The 16349-nt window shown below is 42.0% G+C and overlaps 1 protein-coding gene across 2 annotated transcripts in view; it reads right to left on the reverse strand.

Annotated features, from left to right (window-relative positions):
• Nucleotides 1-878: 878 nt before the first annotated feature.
• Nucleotides 879-16349, reverse strand: part of XPO1 (exportin 1) — a 79221-nt gene continuing 63750 nt past the window's right edge. For both annotated transcript variants that reach the window (XM_073339390.1, XM_073339391.1), the window contains 9 exons: nt 14394-14528; nt 13322-13505; nt 11602-11708; nt 10924-11118; nt 5134-5302; nt 3306-3440; nt 3044-3203; nt 2849-2945; nt 879-1920 (listed from right to left, as the gene is read on the reverse strand). In XM_073339390.1, the coding sequence (XP_073195491.1) occupies nt 1774-1920; nt 2849-2945; nt 3044-3203; nt 3306-3440; nt 5134-5302; nt 10924-11118; nt 11602-11708; nt 13322-13505; nt 14394-14528 (1329 nt within the window). In that variant the 3' untranslated portion in view covers nt 879-1773. The remainder of the gene's footprint in view (nt 1921-2848; nt 2946-3043; nt 3204-3305; nt 3441-5133; nt 5303-10923; nt 11119-11601; nt 11709-13321; nt 13506-14393; nt 14529-16349) is intronic.

Raw genomic sequence — 16349 nt, forward strand, 5'->3', positions numbered from 1 at the left:
TAACGAAGTTATATCGTGTCCCAGGACACAAGAGGTTTGAAAATCACTGGTCTTGGTATTGCCCCCCTCTAGCATTAATGGCTCAGGTTAACAGCATTTGTGTTGCCAAAGGTTCTGCAGACAGGTATGGATCGGTCTTTATTAGTACTAGGCAAAGGAATCAAGCAAGCAGAGATGTTCTTAGGCACAACTGTGGGGAAAATGCCCAGACCCACAAACATTTTGGTTGAGTATGTTCTACGTAGACACTTGCTGACTAATGAACTTTAATTTGATTTGAAAATAAACGCACAATACAAAAAAGTAACTACAGTATTCAAATTTTATATAAAAAAGGATCACACTAATCAACTAACCTCATTTCCTTTACAACTTCACATGAATGTTGTATTTTAGTATCATTGTGACAGTCTTAAGACTGCAGACCAGAGGAATGCAAGCTGTTCCAAGAATCAAGACATCAATAGTTTGGATAGACATACATTCCTTTGTTAGATGGCAAAGGAGAAATGCTAGAGAGGGGAAGCCAGGATGTCAAATCAAAGTGTTCAGTTTTCTTGCCTTTGGTCTCACTACTTCATATACCTTTGAAAGGCATTAAACTACAAAAATGTAGGTGAAAATAGTTTCATATTGTTCAGACCTGCTGATGCTAGCCTAGTCAAAATCAGGCATCTCATTTTTAATTTCTGAACTGAAAACACGTGTAAGCTCTTCTTGAAGAGCTCTTGCATGTTAAAGTTTGTCATTGCAGTTACAGGAGCATTTATCTAGCCTGATATTCATCTACCTCTTATGTGGTTCTTTTTCTATAGAGTCAAACATTGAAGTGATCACTGCATTTTTATCCAATAAAAGATAAGCCAAAAGAAGGAAAATAAATGTAAACCAATTTTATTTTGCTTTTAAGTAGTGTTCTTAAAGCACTACAGCATGGTAAACAATGTAAATTAGTATAAGTCATCTCAAAAGCCAGAGTTCTCTTTTTATGAGTTGTTAAAAAGATGCAGCCTATTCTAACAGGATAAATATTTTAACCATTTCACTTCGAGTTAATGAAGGCTCACAAATGAGCAACACTCCTCATTGAGGAAAACAAAAAGCTGTTGTCGACAAAGCGACAGCACACACACAAAAACAAAAGAACTGTGTAAAAATAACTAACTGTACTGTGTTCCCATAGTCTTTTGAAGTTGCTTTACAATGGGATGATATGCACATGATCTTGATGCAAACTTGTCATATTACTTGCAAATACATGTAGCCTAGCCTTACCGTTCAGTCCAAAAGCTGCTAACTGTTCAGGTAATGCAGCACTATACTCCTCTGCTTACCATCAACTCAATATGTTTTACTCATTACCTTTTCTTCTAGACTGCAGGGCAGGTTAGAAAGAAAATGATCCCCTCATTAAAAATTGGTACTCTTATAGGAAAAATGTGTAATTTTGCAATAGACTTAACAAGTTATGTTTTGCCTCTCTTTTCCCCTTAGCCACAAAATGGGCATGAAGTATTGGTTTTTTTTTTTTAAAATGCCTTAATTCTCAACTTCATGCAAATCTAAATAAAGATGACCAAAACAAAAGCTTAAACAATGGAAGGATATTTCACAGAAAATTTCTTATACAAAAAACACATAAGAAAAAGGGCCACTAGGTGACATTTTAATTTACAAATTGGCATCATTTTGGTCAATATCCAAGTGCTGTTTTCTTCTACCACAACAAAGCAGCTGTACAGAAAGAAAACTGCATAACTGGTTTTATGCATTTTAATCACACATTTCCTCAGGAATTTCATGTGGATTAAGGATGCCAGGGACAGACATCTGAAGCTTATGTTTCTCCTCCTGAGCCTGTCGAAGGGCTGTTTCTCTTTCTTCCAGGAATAAATCGGATGTGTCTTCACCTGCAAATTCCTACATAAAGAAGCAGTTTAGTTAGTTCAACGTAAGTGTTTTGAAATCCAAGAATAAAAAGTAAGAAGCTTCCAAAATCCAGACATTTTATACATAAATATGAAAAATCAATTTTTCACACTTGACTGTCAGAACCAGAATTTAAAAAAAAGTATTTTCTTATGCAACAGTTGTTGCCACTAAAACCTAAATCAGTATAAGGAATGTAGTAGCATCCTGCATAATATTTGCATTTTCACTAGCTGCTGCAGGTGGGGATACCAGCCTCAAGTTTTGAGTGGTCAGTTTTTTGGGTCCCATTGAAATGTAGGCATTATAACATCAAAATGTTAGAACTTGAATATACATTGTAATTCTATTTAGGATACTTTACTGAGGGACATTCCTTCCTTTAATTACCTCTTGAAGGCCAACTTATTTCTAAAAGGAAATAGAATGAAACCCTGACTCTAGGAGATCCCAACAAAGAAAAGTTTAGGGTTCTGAGGACTGAAATGCTTTTGTCTATCCCAGCTTACTGGGTTAAATATAATAGCCTGTGATACATAGGAGGATCAGCCTAGAAGATCTAATAATAGTCCCTTCTGGCCTTAAACTATGAAACTATTCCAAAACCAGGACTGCAATATGGCCTCTGTTTAAAAATGGGCTTACTACACATCTCCCAGTTTGGAAAGACTCACAGCTTCATAGAAATCCATAAGGTGCATCTATCCAGTCTCTCAGTCTAAGGCAACAGGCATTCCTCTGCACCCATACTGAGGTGGCCAATAGTCAAGACTGTGCCCTACAACTCTGGGATGGTGAAATATAAAAACATGATGACCTGTTTGTTGCATGACTTTTTATAAGTGATGAACCAGGCTCTTTAGTTTTGAATATCACATTCAACGGTCATTTAAAATTTACACTAACATTCCAAACATACCTTAATTTGGACCAGGAAATCCCTAAGGTGTTCCTTGAAGGCAGGAATATCCTGATTTAAACTGAAGAGTCCTGTTACAAATAGCTTAACCTGTGCACTAAGAGTAAAAATACTAATTAGTACATGGGAAACAAAAGAACCACACTCAATTTTTTTTTATTTATTTATTTTTTTTAACGGCCACAGCACACTTACTCTTGCAGATGAGGAAATGCAGATTTAAGAAGATTAGCGACATACTCCTGAATAAACATTTGGTTGTTCAATGGATTTCCAGGGTTTAAAGGTGTACTTATTTTTCCTTCTTCTACTAAATTGAACATGTACGCAAGAATTGATGCATGCATTGTCAGACCTGCATATGTAAAGCAGAAATGAAATTACTTGTTACTCAAAATAAATTCCTTTATTGTTTAATGATTGCTGTACTGTTTCCCTCAACCTCAAGCACTCTTACCAGCAGTATGTGAAGTATCTGTCACAACAGAAAAAATATGCTGCAGAATGTCACAGAAATAAGTCTGATAAAAACTCTGAGCAGCAGCCTCTTCTTGCGCAACATTCTGTAATAGAGTATAGAGTATCTGAAGACCTGAAAGAGAGCAAAAGGGTGAAGATGACCAAAATCCTTTACATTACTTTTCCTTTCCAGAAAAAATTGCATATAATCAAGAAGTTCAGATTTGTGCACAGAGAAGTCTGACCTAGACAGAATTATGAGAACCAATACTGAAAGATTTTTCAGGAATTTCTTCAAGCAGCTACCATATTTTTATGGATTTTACATTTCATTATGATTACTAAGTATCAAGACCTCAGGACTGTAAAACTCCTAAAAAAAAAAAAAGTTTGTTGGAATTTGCTGACATCTAAACGTTTTGCAGAAATGGTTAGATTTAGTCAAACTTCCAAAGAAATCCAGATTTCCTTCAGTTTGCCCGCCTGGCTTCTCCACAGTTCATCTGGTGGTCTGCTGAGACCAGGCTTCTAGGGTCCACAACTCTTGGGCAACTGCCAGGCACTTTCCTGGAGCCAGGGACCCCGTGGCTTCTAAGACTTCTGGGGCCAGGTAAATTCCTGACTCTGGGAGTTGAGTCCACAGGAGCCCTGGTTCCCAAGCTCCTCAGCAGACCACCAGGTGGGCTGTGGCCCAGCTGGCACTCTCAGGCTCCCCTTTAGTTCACCATATGGCTTGAAGGAGGGCTGGAAACCTCAGCTCCTGGAACTCTCAGAGCTGGCACTCCCTGGCTCCCTGTCAGTTGGGCTACCAAGATGCATCCAGGCTCCTCACATGGCAGGCTGCAGCAGAGCCTGGAACCTTGGAAGCCATGGCAGCTAAGACTGAAAATGACAGTTCTTGTCAGGTTCACTGCTGCCCTGAAAATTGACCAGATTCCTGTCATTTTCAATCCACAGCAGCTATGATTTTCAGAGTCCCTGGTTCCGCTGCAGCGACCAAGCAGACAGCTGGGGACCTCGGACAGCATATTTCATTTTGGAAACATCACATTTTGCTGTTCCAAAAGAAAACATTATAGGATTTCAGTTCTGCACATTTTTTCCAAGTTTTTGGCTTTTCATTCCGATTTGGGATGATAATAAAATGCCTGAAAATTAAGTAGTTTTTGCAGAACTGAAATTTGGTTTCCCAGTCAGCTCTACAACCAACCAACATCATTAACATTACAAAAATGGCAGACACCAAGCCCCCTCCACCACCACTGTTTGGCAACGATTTAGAGAACAATCTTATAGTTAGATACTTATTTAAAAAACAGACATCCTCATCAGACCTTGCCTCTATCTCTATACAACAGGCTGCATTGCCTACAATGGGAGAGAAGTCTAAGGCCTGTTACTCTGCCAGTGTATTTGAAGGTACTCAGATGGCCTGCTCCAGCATCTCCCCCTTCCTGAGGGACACCCTTCTAGTCCCAATATGGGTGCCTCCTATTGGGGTTTCCTTCTTGTTGAAGGCTGGGGAGATAGTGAGCTACAGGAAAGGAAAGGAAGCTAGAAAGGGGAGCAACAACAACAACAGGTACCCTCCCTGGCTGTAGGAGACAACTAAATTCAAATATTTTAGCTTTATACACCTGGACAGACAGCAGAAGCCTGTGAAAATAATGACTAATGGAAAATATTGATACAATACAGCAATACCACCTCTGCAAATATATATTTCCCTAAGTTGACCTACTTATCACATACGCCCTCAAAATATAAAATTCAGACCAATTAACTATCTGTATTTTTAAACTTGAATATAGCCAAACTCTACTCACCTGTATCTGCAACATTTCTCATTGTGTGTTTGAAAGCCCAAATAATAGAATCCAAAACAAGTTTGAACTGTGCAGGTGGAATGGCCAGGAATGCTGGAAAGCAATGAGAATTTACTGCCTGGAGTAGCAAGAAAAAGTTTGTTCTATGTTCAGGATACTCTTCAAAGTCCTAAAAAGAGAAATACATAATGAAATTCCAAGTTCCTTTAGCAGCTATACGACACACCACCGGCTATCACCATAACAAAAATCTGATCCAGTAGCAGAAAGAGCAGCAGCTTTCCAACCCAGGACAGCCTTTTTCCTTATAAAAAATTATTATAAAAGGAAATATTAACAATTTCAGGCCAGCATGTGGACCCAATGCAATGCTTTTTGACTTAAAGTCTGATAATCTTATGTTCTGATGAGTTCATCAAACTGAATCATCATTCAAGCCGGAGTTCTACTGTAGTTAGCATGTAAGAACTGTGCAAGCCATTCACATACCACTTATATTTAACTGTTGTATAGAAACTTGAGTCAGACACTTCACAGCACAGAAAAGGGGCAGAATGGTTGCAGCAGAAGCGGGAAGGGTAGTTTCACAATATGCTTGCCTTAGAGCACCAGAAGCCCATTAGAGTCCCACCGTACAACCACTACTATTTTGTGAGGTTAGGTGTTTGGTGTAGCTACAAGTCAGTTACTTTACATAGCATGCTCCCTCCAAATCTGGTGGAAGCTACATTGTTCACTAGTACGCATGAAGGCCAGGGGAAGGGTGCAGGAGGAAGCCAATGGTAAATGCCATAGTACAGTAGCAGAGCAGACCCTCTTCCAAGGTGCTCTGGATTCTGCATGGATGGAACCTGATTACACTGATGCGCAGGCTCTACAGGGTTTGGAAACTGTACCCCCCTGCACACACACACTTCCTCCCATAAGATGAAACACAAGTTTCCCTGAATTTTTCTTCTTATTGCCTATCAGGATAGCAAGGGTGGAAAAAAGGGGACAGCCATTTAGACCTAATTGTTAACTCCAAACCACACAATCTTTTCCTGGATGCTTAGAGAAGTATGAAAACCATAAAGGAGACTAAAAGGACTTTGGACCAGTTTCTAAGAAGATGATAAACACAGTTATAATTTAAAAACATTTGGAGAAATGTTCAGGCAATAGTCTAGAAACAGATCTGGGTACAGGTCTGAGGACAGCATGAATCCAAAGTACGTTTCTCCTCTTTAAAAAAAAGCACTCTAATGTTTATAAGCTCCTAAATAAACAAGACACTTAGAAGCAGGTTAACAATTTGTCTCATACAATGAATTGCTGTATTTTCTCACAATGGGGTATCACTTTTCATGAAGATTCAAGGGCTATTCATTACAAAATTATGACTGGAGTCTTGTGCACCTGACAGCTGTAGGAAGAGCTGGGACAAAATTCCAGTTCTTTGAGTCTGAAAACCTTAGTTGCTTTTGGCAAGAAGTTTTCATTAGTAACGTAAGTCTGGTCACAATCCGCAAAGTAGAGGTAGCTTGATGTGTGGCTCAGAAACAGCACTAACTCTGGTGTTAATATTTTGGGAATTATTTCTGGCTATTTCTTCGTATACTACCTTTCTAATAGTACTTCTCACTTTGACACATGTCAAACATTATGAAATTATGTACATATCACTGCAGGTTATACCATAAGGATTTAATCACACAAGGTATTTTACCATATAACTGCTCTAAGGATAACTTAAGTTGTTTTTCTTAGCTTCCAAAAAGGAAGGACTAGTAAGTAGAAGTCTTAATATTCTTCAATTAAGAAGTCTTTGGAAGTTTAATGCAGTGGTTCCCAACTGTAATCTACAGGGACCTAAAATGTCACAAGGCTGACTCCTACTAGCTTCCTGCTGTACAGACTTAAAAGCTCTTAATTGCAAGTTCCCTTTCAAAAAGCCAGGTCATTAATAAAAAATTTAAGTCTTGAGAGGCTAAAAACAAGACGCATAAATCCACATTAAGGCACCTATGTTCAAAAAAGTAAGCTCATTCAGCACTTAAAAATAAAAATCAATAGTTTCCTAATTTCTTTACTACATAAGCACTTGCTGCAATTGCTACAGGATTGTTACATAATTTCAAAAAGGAGGGGAGGTGGTCCACAAGACACTATTCAGATGTGGATCACTGTGAAAAAAATTGAGAACCCCAAAGTGTTGACATCTGGGGCTGGATTCACGAAAGCACTTACACCCTTAAGGCCCAGAATCAGGCCCCACCGATTCACAAAACCCCGGTTAATGGCCCCTGAACCCTGTAGGCACCTGAAATCATTTGGCACTTGAATTACTGCAGTAAATATTCCCTAGATGTCTATGTTTCTGTCTCTGAGCATGTGTTGTACAGCCCCATGCCAGAAGTCCAGATGCCTAAAGCCCAGAGCAGTGCACAAACTGGGAGAAAATAAGTGTTCCTCCACTTAGCTTGTCTCTGGGACCCGATCCAATAAGCGTGCTCAGACCAAACTTACTACCCTGAATCTTTATAGGCGAGCTTACACAAAAGCAGCCAGTAGTTGGGGAGAGGAGACCCTCCCTCATAACTTTTAGTCCACTGGTTAGGGTACTCACCTGAGATGTGAGAGACCACTGGTTCAAGCCACTCTCTCCCCACTGACAGGGAGAAAGGATTTTGAACAAGAATTGCCGCTTAAGTGAGTGATCTAGCCACTAGGCTGGGGTGGGCAAAATACGGTCCACGGGCTTTGGATCCGGCTCACGGGATTGCCACCCCTGTGGTGCCATGGGTCCCCCGCTGCTCCGGGAAGCGGCCAGCACCACGTCCCTGCAGCTCCTGGGGGAGGGAGGGCAGAGAGCGCCACGCACGGCTCTTGCCTGTGGGTACCTCCCCCAAAGCTCCCATTGGCCGGGAACTGGGAACCACAGCCAATGGGAGCTTCAGAGGAGGTACCCACAGGCAACAGCAGCACATGGAGCTCTCTGCTCCCCACCCCCATGAGCCACGGTTGCCGGCTGCTTCTCAGAGTGGAGCCTCCCTTGGCCCCAGTGGGTGCCGCTGCCACCCCGGAGCCGCTCCAGGTAAGTGGCACTGGGTCGGAGCCCGAACCACTCCTGCACCCCAACCCCCTGCCCTGAGCCTTCTGCGTGCACCAAGCACCCCCCCCGCACCCCAACCCCCTTCACTGAGCCCCCTCGTACACCCCGCACCCCTCCTCTGCCCCAACCCCTTGCCCTGAGCCCCTTCTTGTACTCCGCACCCCCTCCCACACCCCTTCCTGAACCCCAACCCCCTGCCCGAGCCCTACATTCATGGCCCTGCAAGCAATTTCCCCACCCAGATGTAGCCCTCGAGCCAAAAAGTTTGCCCACCCCTGCACTAGGCAATAAGGCATTCCAATATCAGGAGAGACTAAACAAGCCCCTATGACAGTGTTCCACTTGGAGCAGAAAAACTGGATCCTGAGTCTCCCTACACCTCACGAGTACTCCAATCACCAGGCTATAGACACACACATGCTTGCTCTCTCTGGCCCAACTATTCTTTTCTGTATTTACCCACAGTGCAACTGCTTCACCATTGGGCCGAAGAGAGGACAAATACAAGAATGACTCTGTAGACTGGTGCTTAGAACATTCACAGGAGGTAGGAGACTTAGCATCCAGTCCCCCGCTCCACAGGAGAGACTGAGGGAACATTCACATCAGAATATCTTATAGCCGAGTGACTACGGCACATATCTGAAAAGTGGCAGATGCCTGTTCAAATCCCTTCTTCCCCTCAGATGGTGATGGGAGGACTTGAACTGGGGATCTCCCAGATCTCAAGTGAGAAAAGTTGAGGGAGGCCCTCCCCTGCCTTACAAAAATCACATCAGCACCTAACACCAAGAGAGGGTTTGCAGCTGAGAATCCCAAGCAGAGGGAGGTGCCTCACCACAGCCTGGACCCAGGCACCTATCTCCAACAGGGGAGGGGCTAAGTACACATCCCTTAGCTTAACACCTCTCACTGGCTACCTTCGGAGGAAGAGCCTCCTGGCTTTTGTGAACACCATTCTGAAGGGCCTCTCTCTCCCATTCATTGTAAAGGGAGCCGAGGCACTAACTCCGGCTTTGTGAATACCAGTGATTTTCTAGGCACCTAAAAGTGATGTATGAGGACACTCAACATCATGCGTAAGGTAAGTCTATACAGCAGTGTAAGCCCGGGCTTGAACCCAGGCTCAAGTCTAACTCCCTCCTTGCACCCATACATCAATTGTGCTAACCTAGAGCTTGGACCTAGGATCCCAGGACCCCACAAGACTGGAGGGAGGACCTAGGGGCCAAGCCCTATTGCTTTCCTGTGTGCACGTAGCCCTGGCTTGACTTGGCTCCCAGAAGTCCTCTGGATGTGTCCCAGAGTTCCCAGAGACAGAGTAGGAGCACTGAAAGCATTACTGCATGGCTGAGCTTGCTTCCTGTTTCTGCTCTTCTCACAGCGGTGGCAGTTCCTGCTCTGGCTCCTCCTTGCTGCTGCGTGGAGCTTGCCCGGAGCAGGAAGCAAAGGTGACAGGCAGGAAGCAGCTTCTGGCTGCCAGGATGTTGGGGTTTAGCCCTCCCCTGGACGTGCTGAGCCAGCAGCTCTGCTGTCGCCCCTCCCTGCAGGGCAGCCACTTGGTCTGAGTCTGCTCTCTGTCCTTTGCTCCTGGACCTGCGTGTGCAGAGGTGCCCAAGCAGCATGCACTATGAGGGCAGCAAGTGGGAGCCAGACCAGAAAAATCCCCCCAGCCTCCCAGGGATCCCTTATCCCTGCCTCCCAGAATGTGGCAAGGACAGGAATAAGAGATCCCTGAGGGGTGCTGGAGCACACTGCACCCCAATTCCAGGGGATGCATTTCACCGCTCCGCAGCGAGCAACAGCCAGGATGGGGTGCATGAGTGATTTTCCTCTGAAACCTACATTTTATGTCATTTCAAAATAAACCAATCAACCAACTCCTTAATTGAACATACCATTTTAAAAATTAAGAATTACAAAGTTTCATTTTAATAGTTTGACAGTCATGCAGACTGATGTCCTAATTATCGTTTGAACAGGTGCACGTGGGCATTTTCCTGCCAATGTGACTCAACCTAGAGCTGGAGAGCCCAATTTTCAAACTAGATGGTAGTTCAGTATAAAGCCTTCTCAGACTGCAGTCATTCTACTGAGATAGCCACCAAAGGAGCTTATTATGCAGTTTAAGTATTCATGTGCTCCCTATGGGCACCTGATCTCATCAATAGCACCATCACAGCTGGGAAACAGGGTGGGAAGTAGAGTTTGCCCACAATGCACCACATTCCCAGCGCTAGAATTTTGACACAGGGTGGTGGGTGTGCTAGGCACTCTAGGATAGGGTCTGTGTCCTGCAACATGGGCACCAGAGCCCTAGGTTCAAGCACGGGTCAGAAAATTCTGAACGTAGGGTTAAAATGCAGTGTAGATGCTGAAGCCCATGGTTTCCTGACACACGTCAGCTGACGCAAGTCCCACTAACCCTAGGTTTACATTGCTGTATAGACATATCCTAAGTTTCTTTGTGAATATAGTACTTGGCTCCTATATTTGGGAAAATGCTGTAATATCACCCATCATGGTCCTTCTGTATAATCAACAGCAATAGCCAACACCCTAGCGGGCTTTGTGGAATGTTTGATTCTCCTCCCATTTCAGAGGAGAACTCTGCTTGGGATATCTTATTTGGTTGGTTTTATGTGATGTATTATGGAGACTATAGGTATCCAAACACAAAAGATTAATATACTTACCTTATTAATCATATTTAACGTGCATTCAAAAACAGCATCAAATATCTGAGGTATTTCAGCAGTAATGTGTCCCCCCAATTTATTTACAATGATAGCCATTGTACTGAGTACTTCAGGTTCTCTAGCAGCTGGAACGTTTCTCTGGTAATCAATGAGAACTGCATCCAGCAAAGGAGGAACAAAATTTTCAGCTACCTGGTAAAGAAAGCAGAACTTTGTTAGATATCTAAAAGACTGCCTATAATAATTGCATAATTAATGCTTTGTAGCAGAGTATGAGCTATTTTACATACCTACAAATAATTTAGGTCCTAAATGCATTTTTTAAAAGTAGCTTGCCAAATATATACATGCATATTTTTCATGTAAGCAGCAGTGACTTCTTTAGAATTACTTCTAATCATTGTTTTAGATTATTGATCATGTAGATCCAGATCTATTAAATCCTCTTGGCTATAGCTCATAAAATTGTTGCAATATCACTTAAATTATGTAACTCTCACTCGGCCTTGAGTCCTAGAGTATGTATTACGTATGTTTTATGGACCTCCTGAAAATGAGTTGCTATGACAAAAGCAGAGTGTCTTAATTATACTTTTGTTCTGCTGTAAAGATTGTAGATTTCTCCCAGAGTGTCTTATTTATGACTATTGCTTGTTACTTTAAAAATCCACTTACCATCTGCGGATCATTGGACCTGCTCACCCAACCAGAAATTAGTTTTAGAGTTTCCCTTTTTACTGTCCTCATACTTCTAATCAAAGGTTGTTTGGTAACCATTTCACCTGAAAAGTTTTAAATTTTATTACAACTCAGTTAAAAGGGTTTGTTGATACTTGAATATAAAGAAAACTGACTTTTTACACAGAAGTTTTATGTCAAGCTGCTGTCAATCCCACATTTCATTTAGCAGCTCATGCTCTTTGTACATGCCTATCCCATGCACCAAGTAGTCTCTCAATTGGGAAAATACTGCATCAGTTCTAATCTCCCTTCCCTTTCACTCAATGCCCCACATATTTTGGTCTCCTTCCTTTTGCTCTGTCCATGGCATATGATGTCACAAGAGCAAGTCAAAGGCATTACAAACGTGCAATATAACTGCTAATCTGCTACAGTATACTACCACTGGCAGACAGACATGCTCAAAACAGCCTCCAGCTGTGATTTTATTACATTACACATTCCAACCTATAAATACTATGAGACACACTGGCCCGTCATGTACATTCGCTCCTAAACAGTTAGTTGCCCTCTCCCCCTATCATCTGTTCAGAGATTGCAGGACCTCCACACTACCTACAACTGACTGGAGTGGGTCTTACTTTACAATCCTAGAGACACTTTGTCAGAGTCGTGTTAAATCCTGAGAGAGGTGCGATCCAAACTGTGGGATTACCCAGTAGTTGCAAATGCAGCACTGCACCCCTAAACTGCAGACAGAGCTTCAAGAACTACCTAGCAATAACTTCTGAACTTCATAACTACCCATTTCTAGGCATGGACAACTTCTGGCCTTTGGAGCTGCATAGAATCAAAGATATACTCTCTGGTAGGGAAGGCTTCACATAGGTCAATTGTACAGCAACTCTATAAACATCAAGTACTGCAACTCTACTCTCACTATTCATCTGTGCAAGTTCTACCTGCATTATGTGATGAATATGTACGTTCCCAAAAAACAGCATGTGGGTAGTGCTGACTGGTACAGCAGAGATGGAAAAGCCTTTAATTGCTCCATTAGAACATCCTATGGCACACCAAAGGGAAAGCAAGACCTGTTCCTAAACTACTGCAACCGCCCTCCCCCACCCACCTCCTTTGAGAGAAAACACCTTATATGTAATATTTGTATTTTGTTTGACAAAAATGCTATCCAAGTGTTAATTTCTTTCCAGCAATAACTTTTGATTTATAAAGTCTTGGCCTTGAATTTCAGTACAGATCATTTATTAAGAAGACAAAATGCTCTTAGTTAACATCAAAATACTAGCTTAATATATTAGCACTTTTCAGATAGGATAACTGAAGAAAGAAAAGGGAGTTCTTGGCTCTGATTTAAAGAAACTACAGTAAGACACATTTCCAAGTGTGGGTTGGGGCTTTTATTACAAAATTTAGGATGAGTTTTCACTTCCACAGAAAAATATTTACTGTGTTTTACAACCCCACAATTCTTCTTATTCATAGTTTAACAGTATCATCTATTTTTCCATCAAGAGACAACAGAAGTTTATCTGACTATAAAGGCTAATAAGTCTCTCAATCTGAAAAGTCAATATAAAATTAAGTAAGCTATTTCTTACAATAAGCACTTTGTTATTTACTGATTAAAAGGTGGTAATAACAGTAGATAGTATTATTCCCATTTTGTTAGAAATAACATGGAAATGCTTACCATTAGCCTGAATAGCTGCAGAAATATTTTCACTTAGGCACTTGTACACATTCAGCATATCTAAATAAATTCTTCCAAGCTGAATCACAAAGGGGTGTCCAACTGCTTTACATGCTCTTACATTTGTTTTCAGAATGCTACCCAGCTGTTTAACTGTTTCAGGATCCTTTAGAATATCAACATTCTATTGAAGAATAGTAATTAAGTTAGTTTTGTTCAGTTAATGAGACTGAGCTTCTGGTAATTTTTTTATGAAATAAAAATTCAATCATTTCAAACATTTATCCCATCTATGTGTTAAGACTATCTCAATGCAGGAGACAGCCCCTATACTGTTGTTCTGACTCATGGCACTTAGTGATGCCAAGAGCAACAATGGGATGAAATTGGGATTACTTCAATATTGCTTTTCTGGAGAAGTACCACGTACATGAGCAGCAGTACAAGTATAACCCTAAAAGAAGGAAGAACATAAGGACAGAGGAATGGGAGAAAAGGCACACGAGAGGGCGAAAAAAAAAAAAAAGTGAGGAGAAATAATGGTCCAATGGCAGTATAAGGTAGAGAACAAAGCTTGTTCTTGTCACAGCAGGGATCTGCAAAGAAAAATAGGTCTCTTACTTTCCTTCATAAAAGGGAGGATTTTTTTTCAGTGCATAGCTATTAGCAGTGGCTGGAGGAGAAGACAACTCTCCTACCTGGAGTAGTATTACAGTAAATGTGTGGGGCATGTGAGCAGGGGAAAAAAGAGTAGATCTCCTCTGAAGACACAAATTAAGCCCACAGACAGGTAAACACCATTTTATATTACTACAAGAAATATGCTGCTAAGTTCTTTAAAAGACTATGAAAAAAAGACACTTCCCTTTTGTTCCCTTCCCCATTTTCGCAATACTTCTACAATCATGCCAATTATCCTACTACCCAATGTTTGGCCAGGTACCGCCAGAATTAGTCCACACAATGCCAGATCAAGCACAAAAGTAAGCCTTATTAAAAATCTAACATTTAGCAGGCTCTCTCTAGCGGAGCATAAAATATTTAGAAGTTAACATTTCCATAGTGCTCTTACTTTTGTTGCCTGCTGAATTATGCTGTCCCACACTTGATTAGGGAGCAGCATGTATTTTTCGATCAAATGCTCCTGTACAGTTTGGTCAGTCTGTGCCCCAATCATGTATCCAACAGCTTCATAGAATGTATGCACCTGATTTGAATGAGAAACAAGTGAGATAGGAAGGAAAGTTTTCAGAGTTAAGACCTAATGTTAAAACAACACTTCTTTATGCAGCCATTCCTGTATCTCTAGTGGTACATGCACAATTTTTAAAAGTTGTTCATAAAGAGTTGAAGCAGAAAGTATGTTTTAACTGAATCTAAAAATATCCCCAATACACACTTCACAAAGATTCCACATTTTTAACCAAACATCAAAACTGACTATTTTTGGATGTTTGCTGGACTCGATTAAAACATTTTCAAACATCAGATTATTTCACAAGGTTTGTTTGCAGGTTCCCAGTTTTGTTTTGTTTTTTTTGAAAGAGCAAGGTTTATATCAAACTGGGGTATCAGGTGTGCAGCAGGGAGGAAGGACTGTTTTAACAAATCCTATGAGGTCCATCAAAGTAAGGTACCTGTCCTACTGACTTACTAGGCTATACGTTGCTGGGATAATAGTGCAGTGTACTGTAGGGGAAAATGGAGAAGGAATGGGGAAACAAATACTGAAACATTTAAAAACTGTTTAGATAGAATACTCAACATGGGTAAGAGTATTTTATTCAGTCCTTCTCCATGCACCCCATTTATCTCCCTCCTCTCCTTCCACTCCTTTGCACCGCCTTCATCTTCCTTTCACATTCTATCAGTCTGTCTTCCATCCTTATTCTGCACCCCTCACAGAGCCACAAATTGCAAGACGAAGCAGCTCATATTCATGCCAACTAACTCCTTTTTAGTACGTCTCCCTCCAGTTTCTTTTAGGGTACATTTGGAGGGTGATTAAAAAAATCACTTACAATGGGAAGCTAATTATATCTTTCAACTATGGAGTGGCTACCACCACTCCCTAAAGTCAGGGGTTTTGGCCCGAGGGCCACATCTGAGTGGTGAAATTGCATGCAGGGGCATGAATGTAGGGCTAGGGCAGGGGTGCGGGGTGCAGGAAGGGACTCAGGGCAAGGGGTAGGGATAGAGGAGGGGTATGGGGTGAAGCAGGGGGCTCAGGGCAGGGGCTTGAGGGGCAGGGTGCAGGAAGCGTTTGGGGTATGGGCTCTGCAGCAGCTCCAGGGTGGCAGCAGCATGCACTGGGGCCAGGAAAGGCTCCCTGCTTGCCTGTCCTGGCCCCATGCTGCTCCTGGAAGCGGCCAGTGGCATGTCCCTGCGGGAGGGGGGTGAGGGCTCTGCATGCTGCCCTCGCCTGTGGGTACCTCCCCTGAAGCTTCCATTGGCTGCGGTTCCGTGTTCTCCACGTGGAGCATTCTGCTCCCCCCATAGGGACATGGTGCTGGCTGTTTCCGGGAGCGGCACAGGGCCTGCTGCGCCATGGCGTTGGCAATCCCACGGGCTGGGTCCGGCCCGAAGTTTGCCCACCCCAAAATAGATCTTCCCCACATGCTAAGCCATTTTACGCACAGAGAAAATTGCAAGTATTATTGCTACACCATATATAGTAAGTTTGTGTTTGTCTCTAGTTTTATCAAACTATGGTTCCCACTTGGCATAATATGTACTGTTTGTTTTACCTGTATTCTTGAACTTTTCAGTAGTTGCATGTTGTTAGTGGCGATACTACTCTATGCCATGTTAAAACCATTAACTAATAAAAACAATTAGGTGGGGAATCTTAAAATGTTTATCCCAAAAATTATTCAACCAGAACTTAATTCTTGTTAAAGAAATAAATGGGAACCCATTAAACCCACTTAATCTCCTGGAGAGGACGAGGAACAAAGTCTGCTGAAGGGTGTTAACTAAACCCCCACACAATGACATAAGCATTCTTCTAGTGCCACAGGATTATGCC

This window comes from Lepidochelys kempii, chromosome 3 (assembly GCF_965140265.1).
Source record: "Lepidochelys kempii isolate rLepKem1 chromosome 3, rLepKem1.hap2, whole genome shotgun sequence".
Lineage (NCBI taxonomy): Eukaryota > Metazoa > Chordata > Testudines > Cheloniidae > Lepidochelys > Lepidochelys kempii.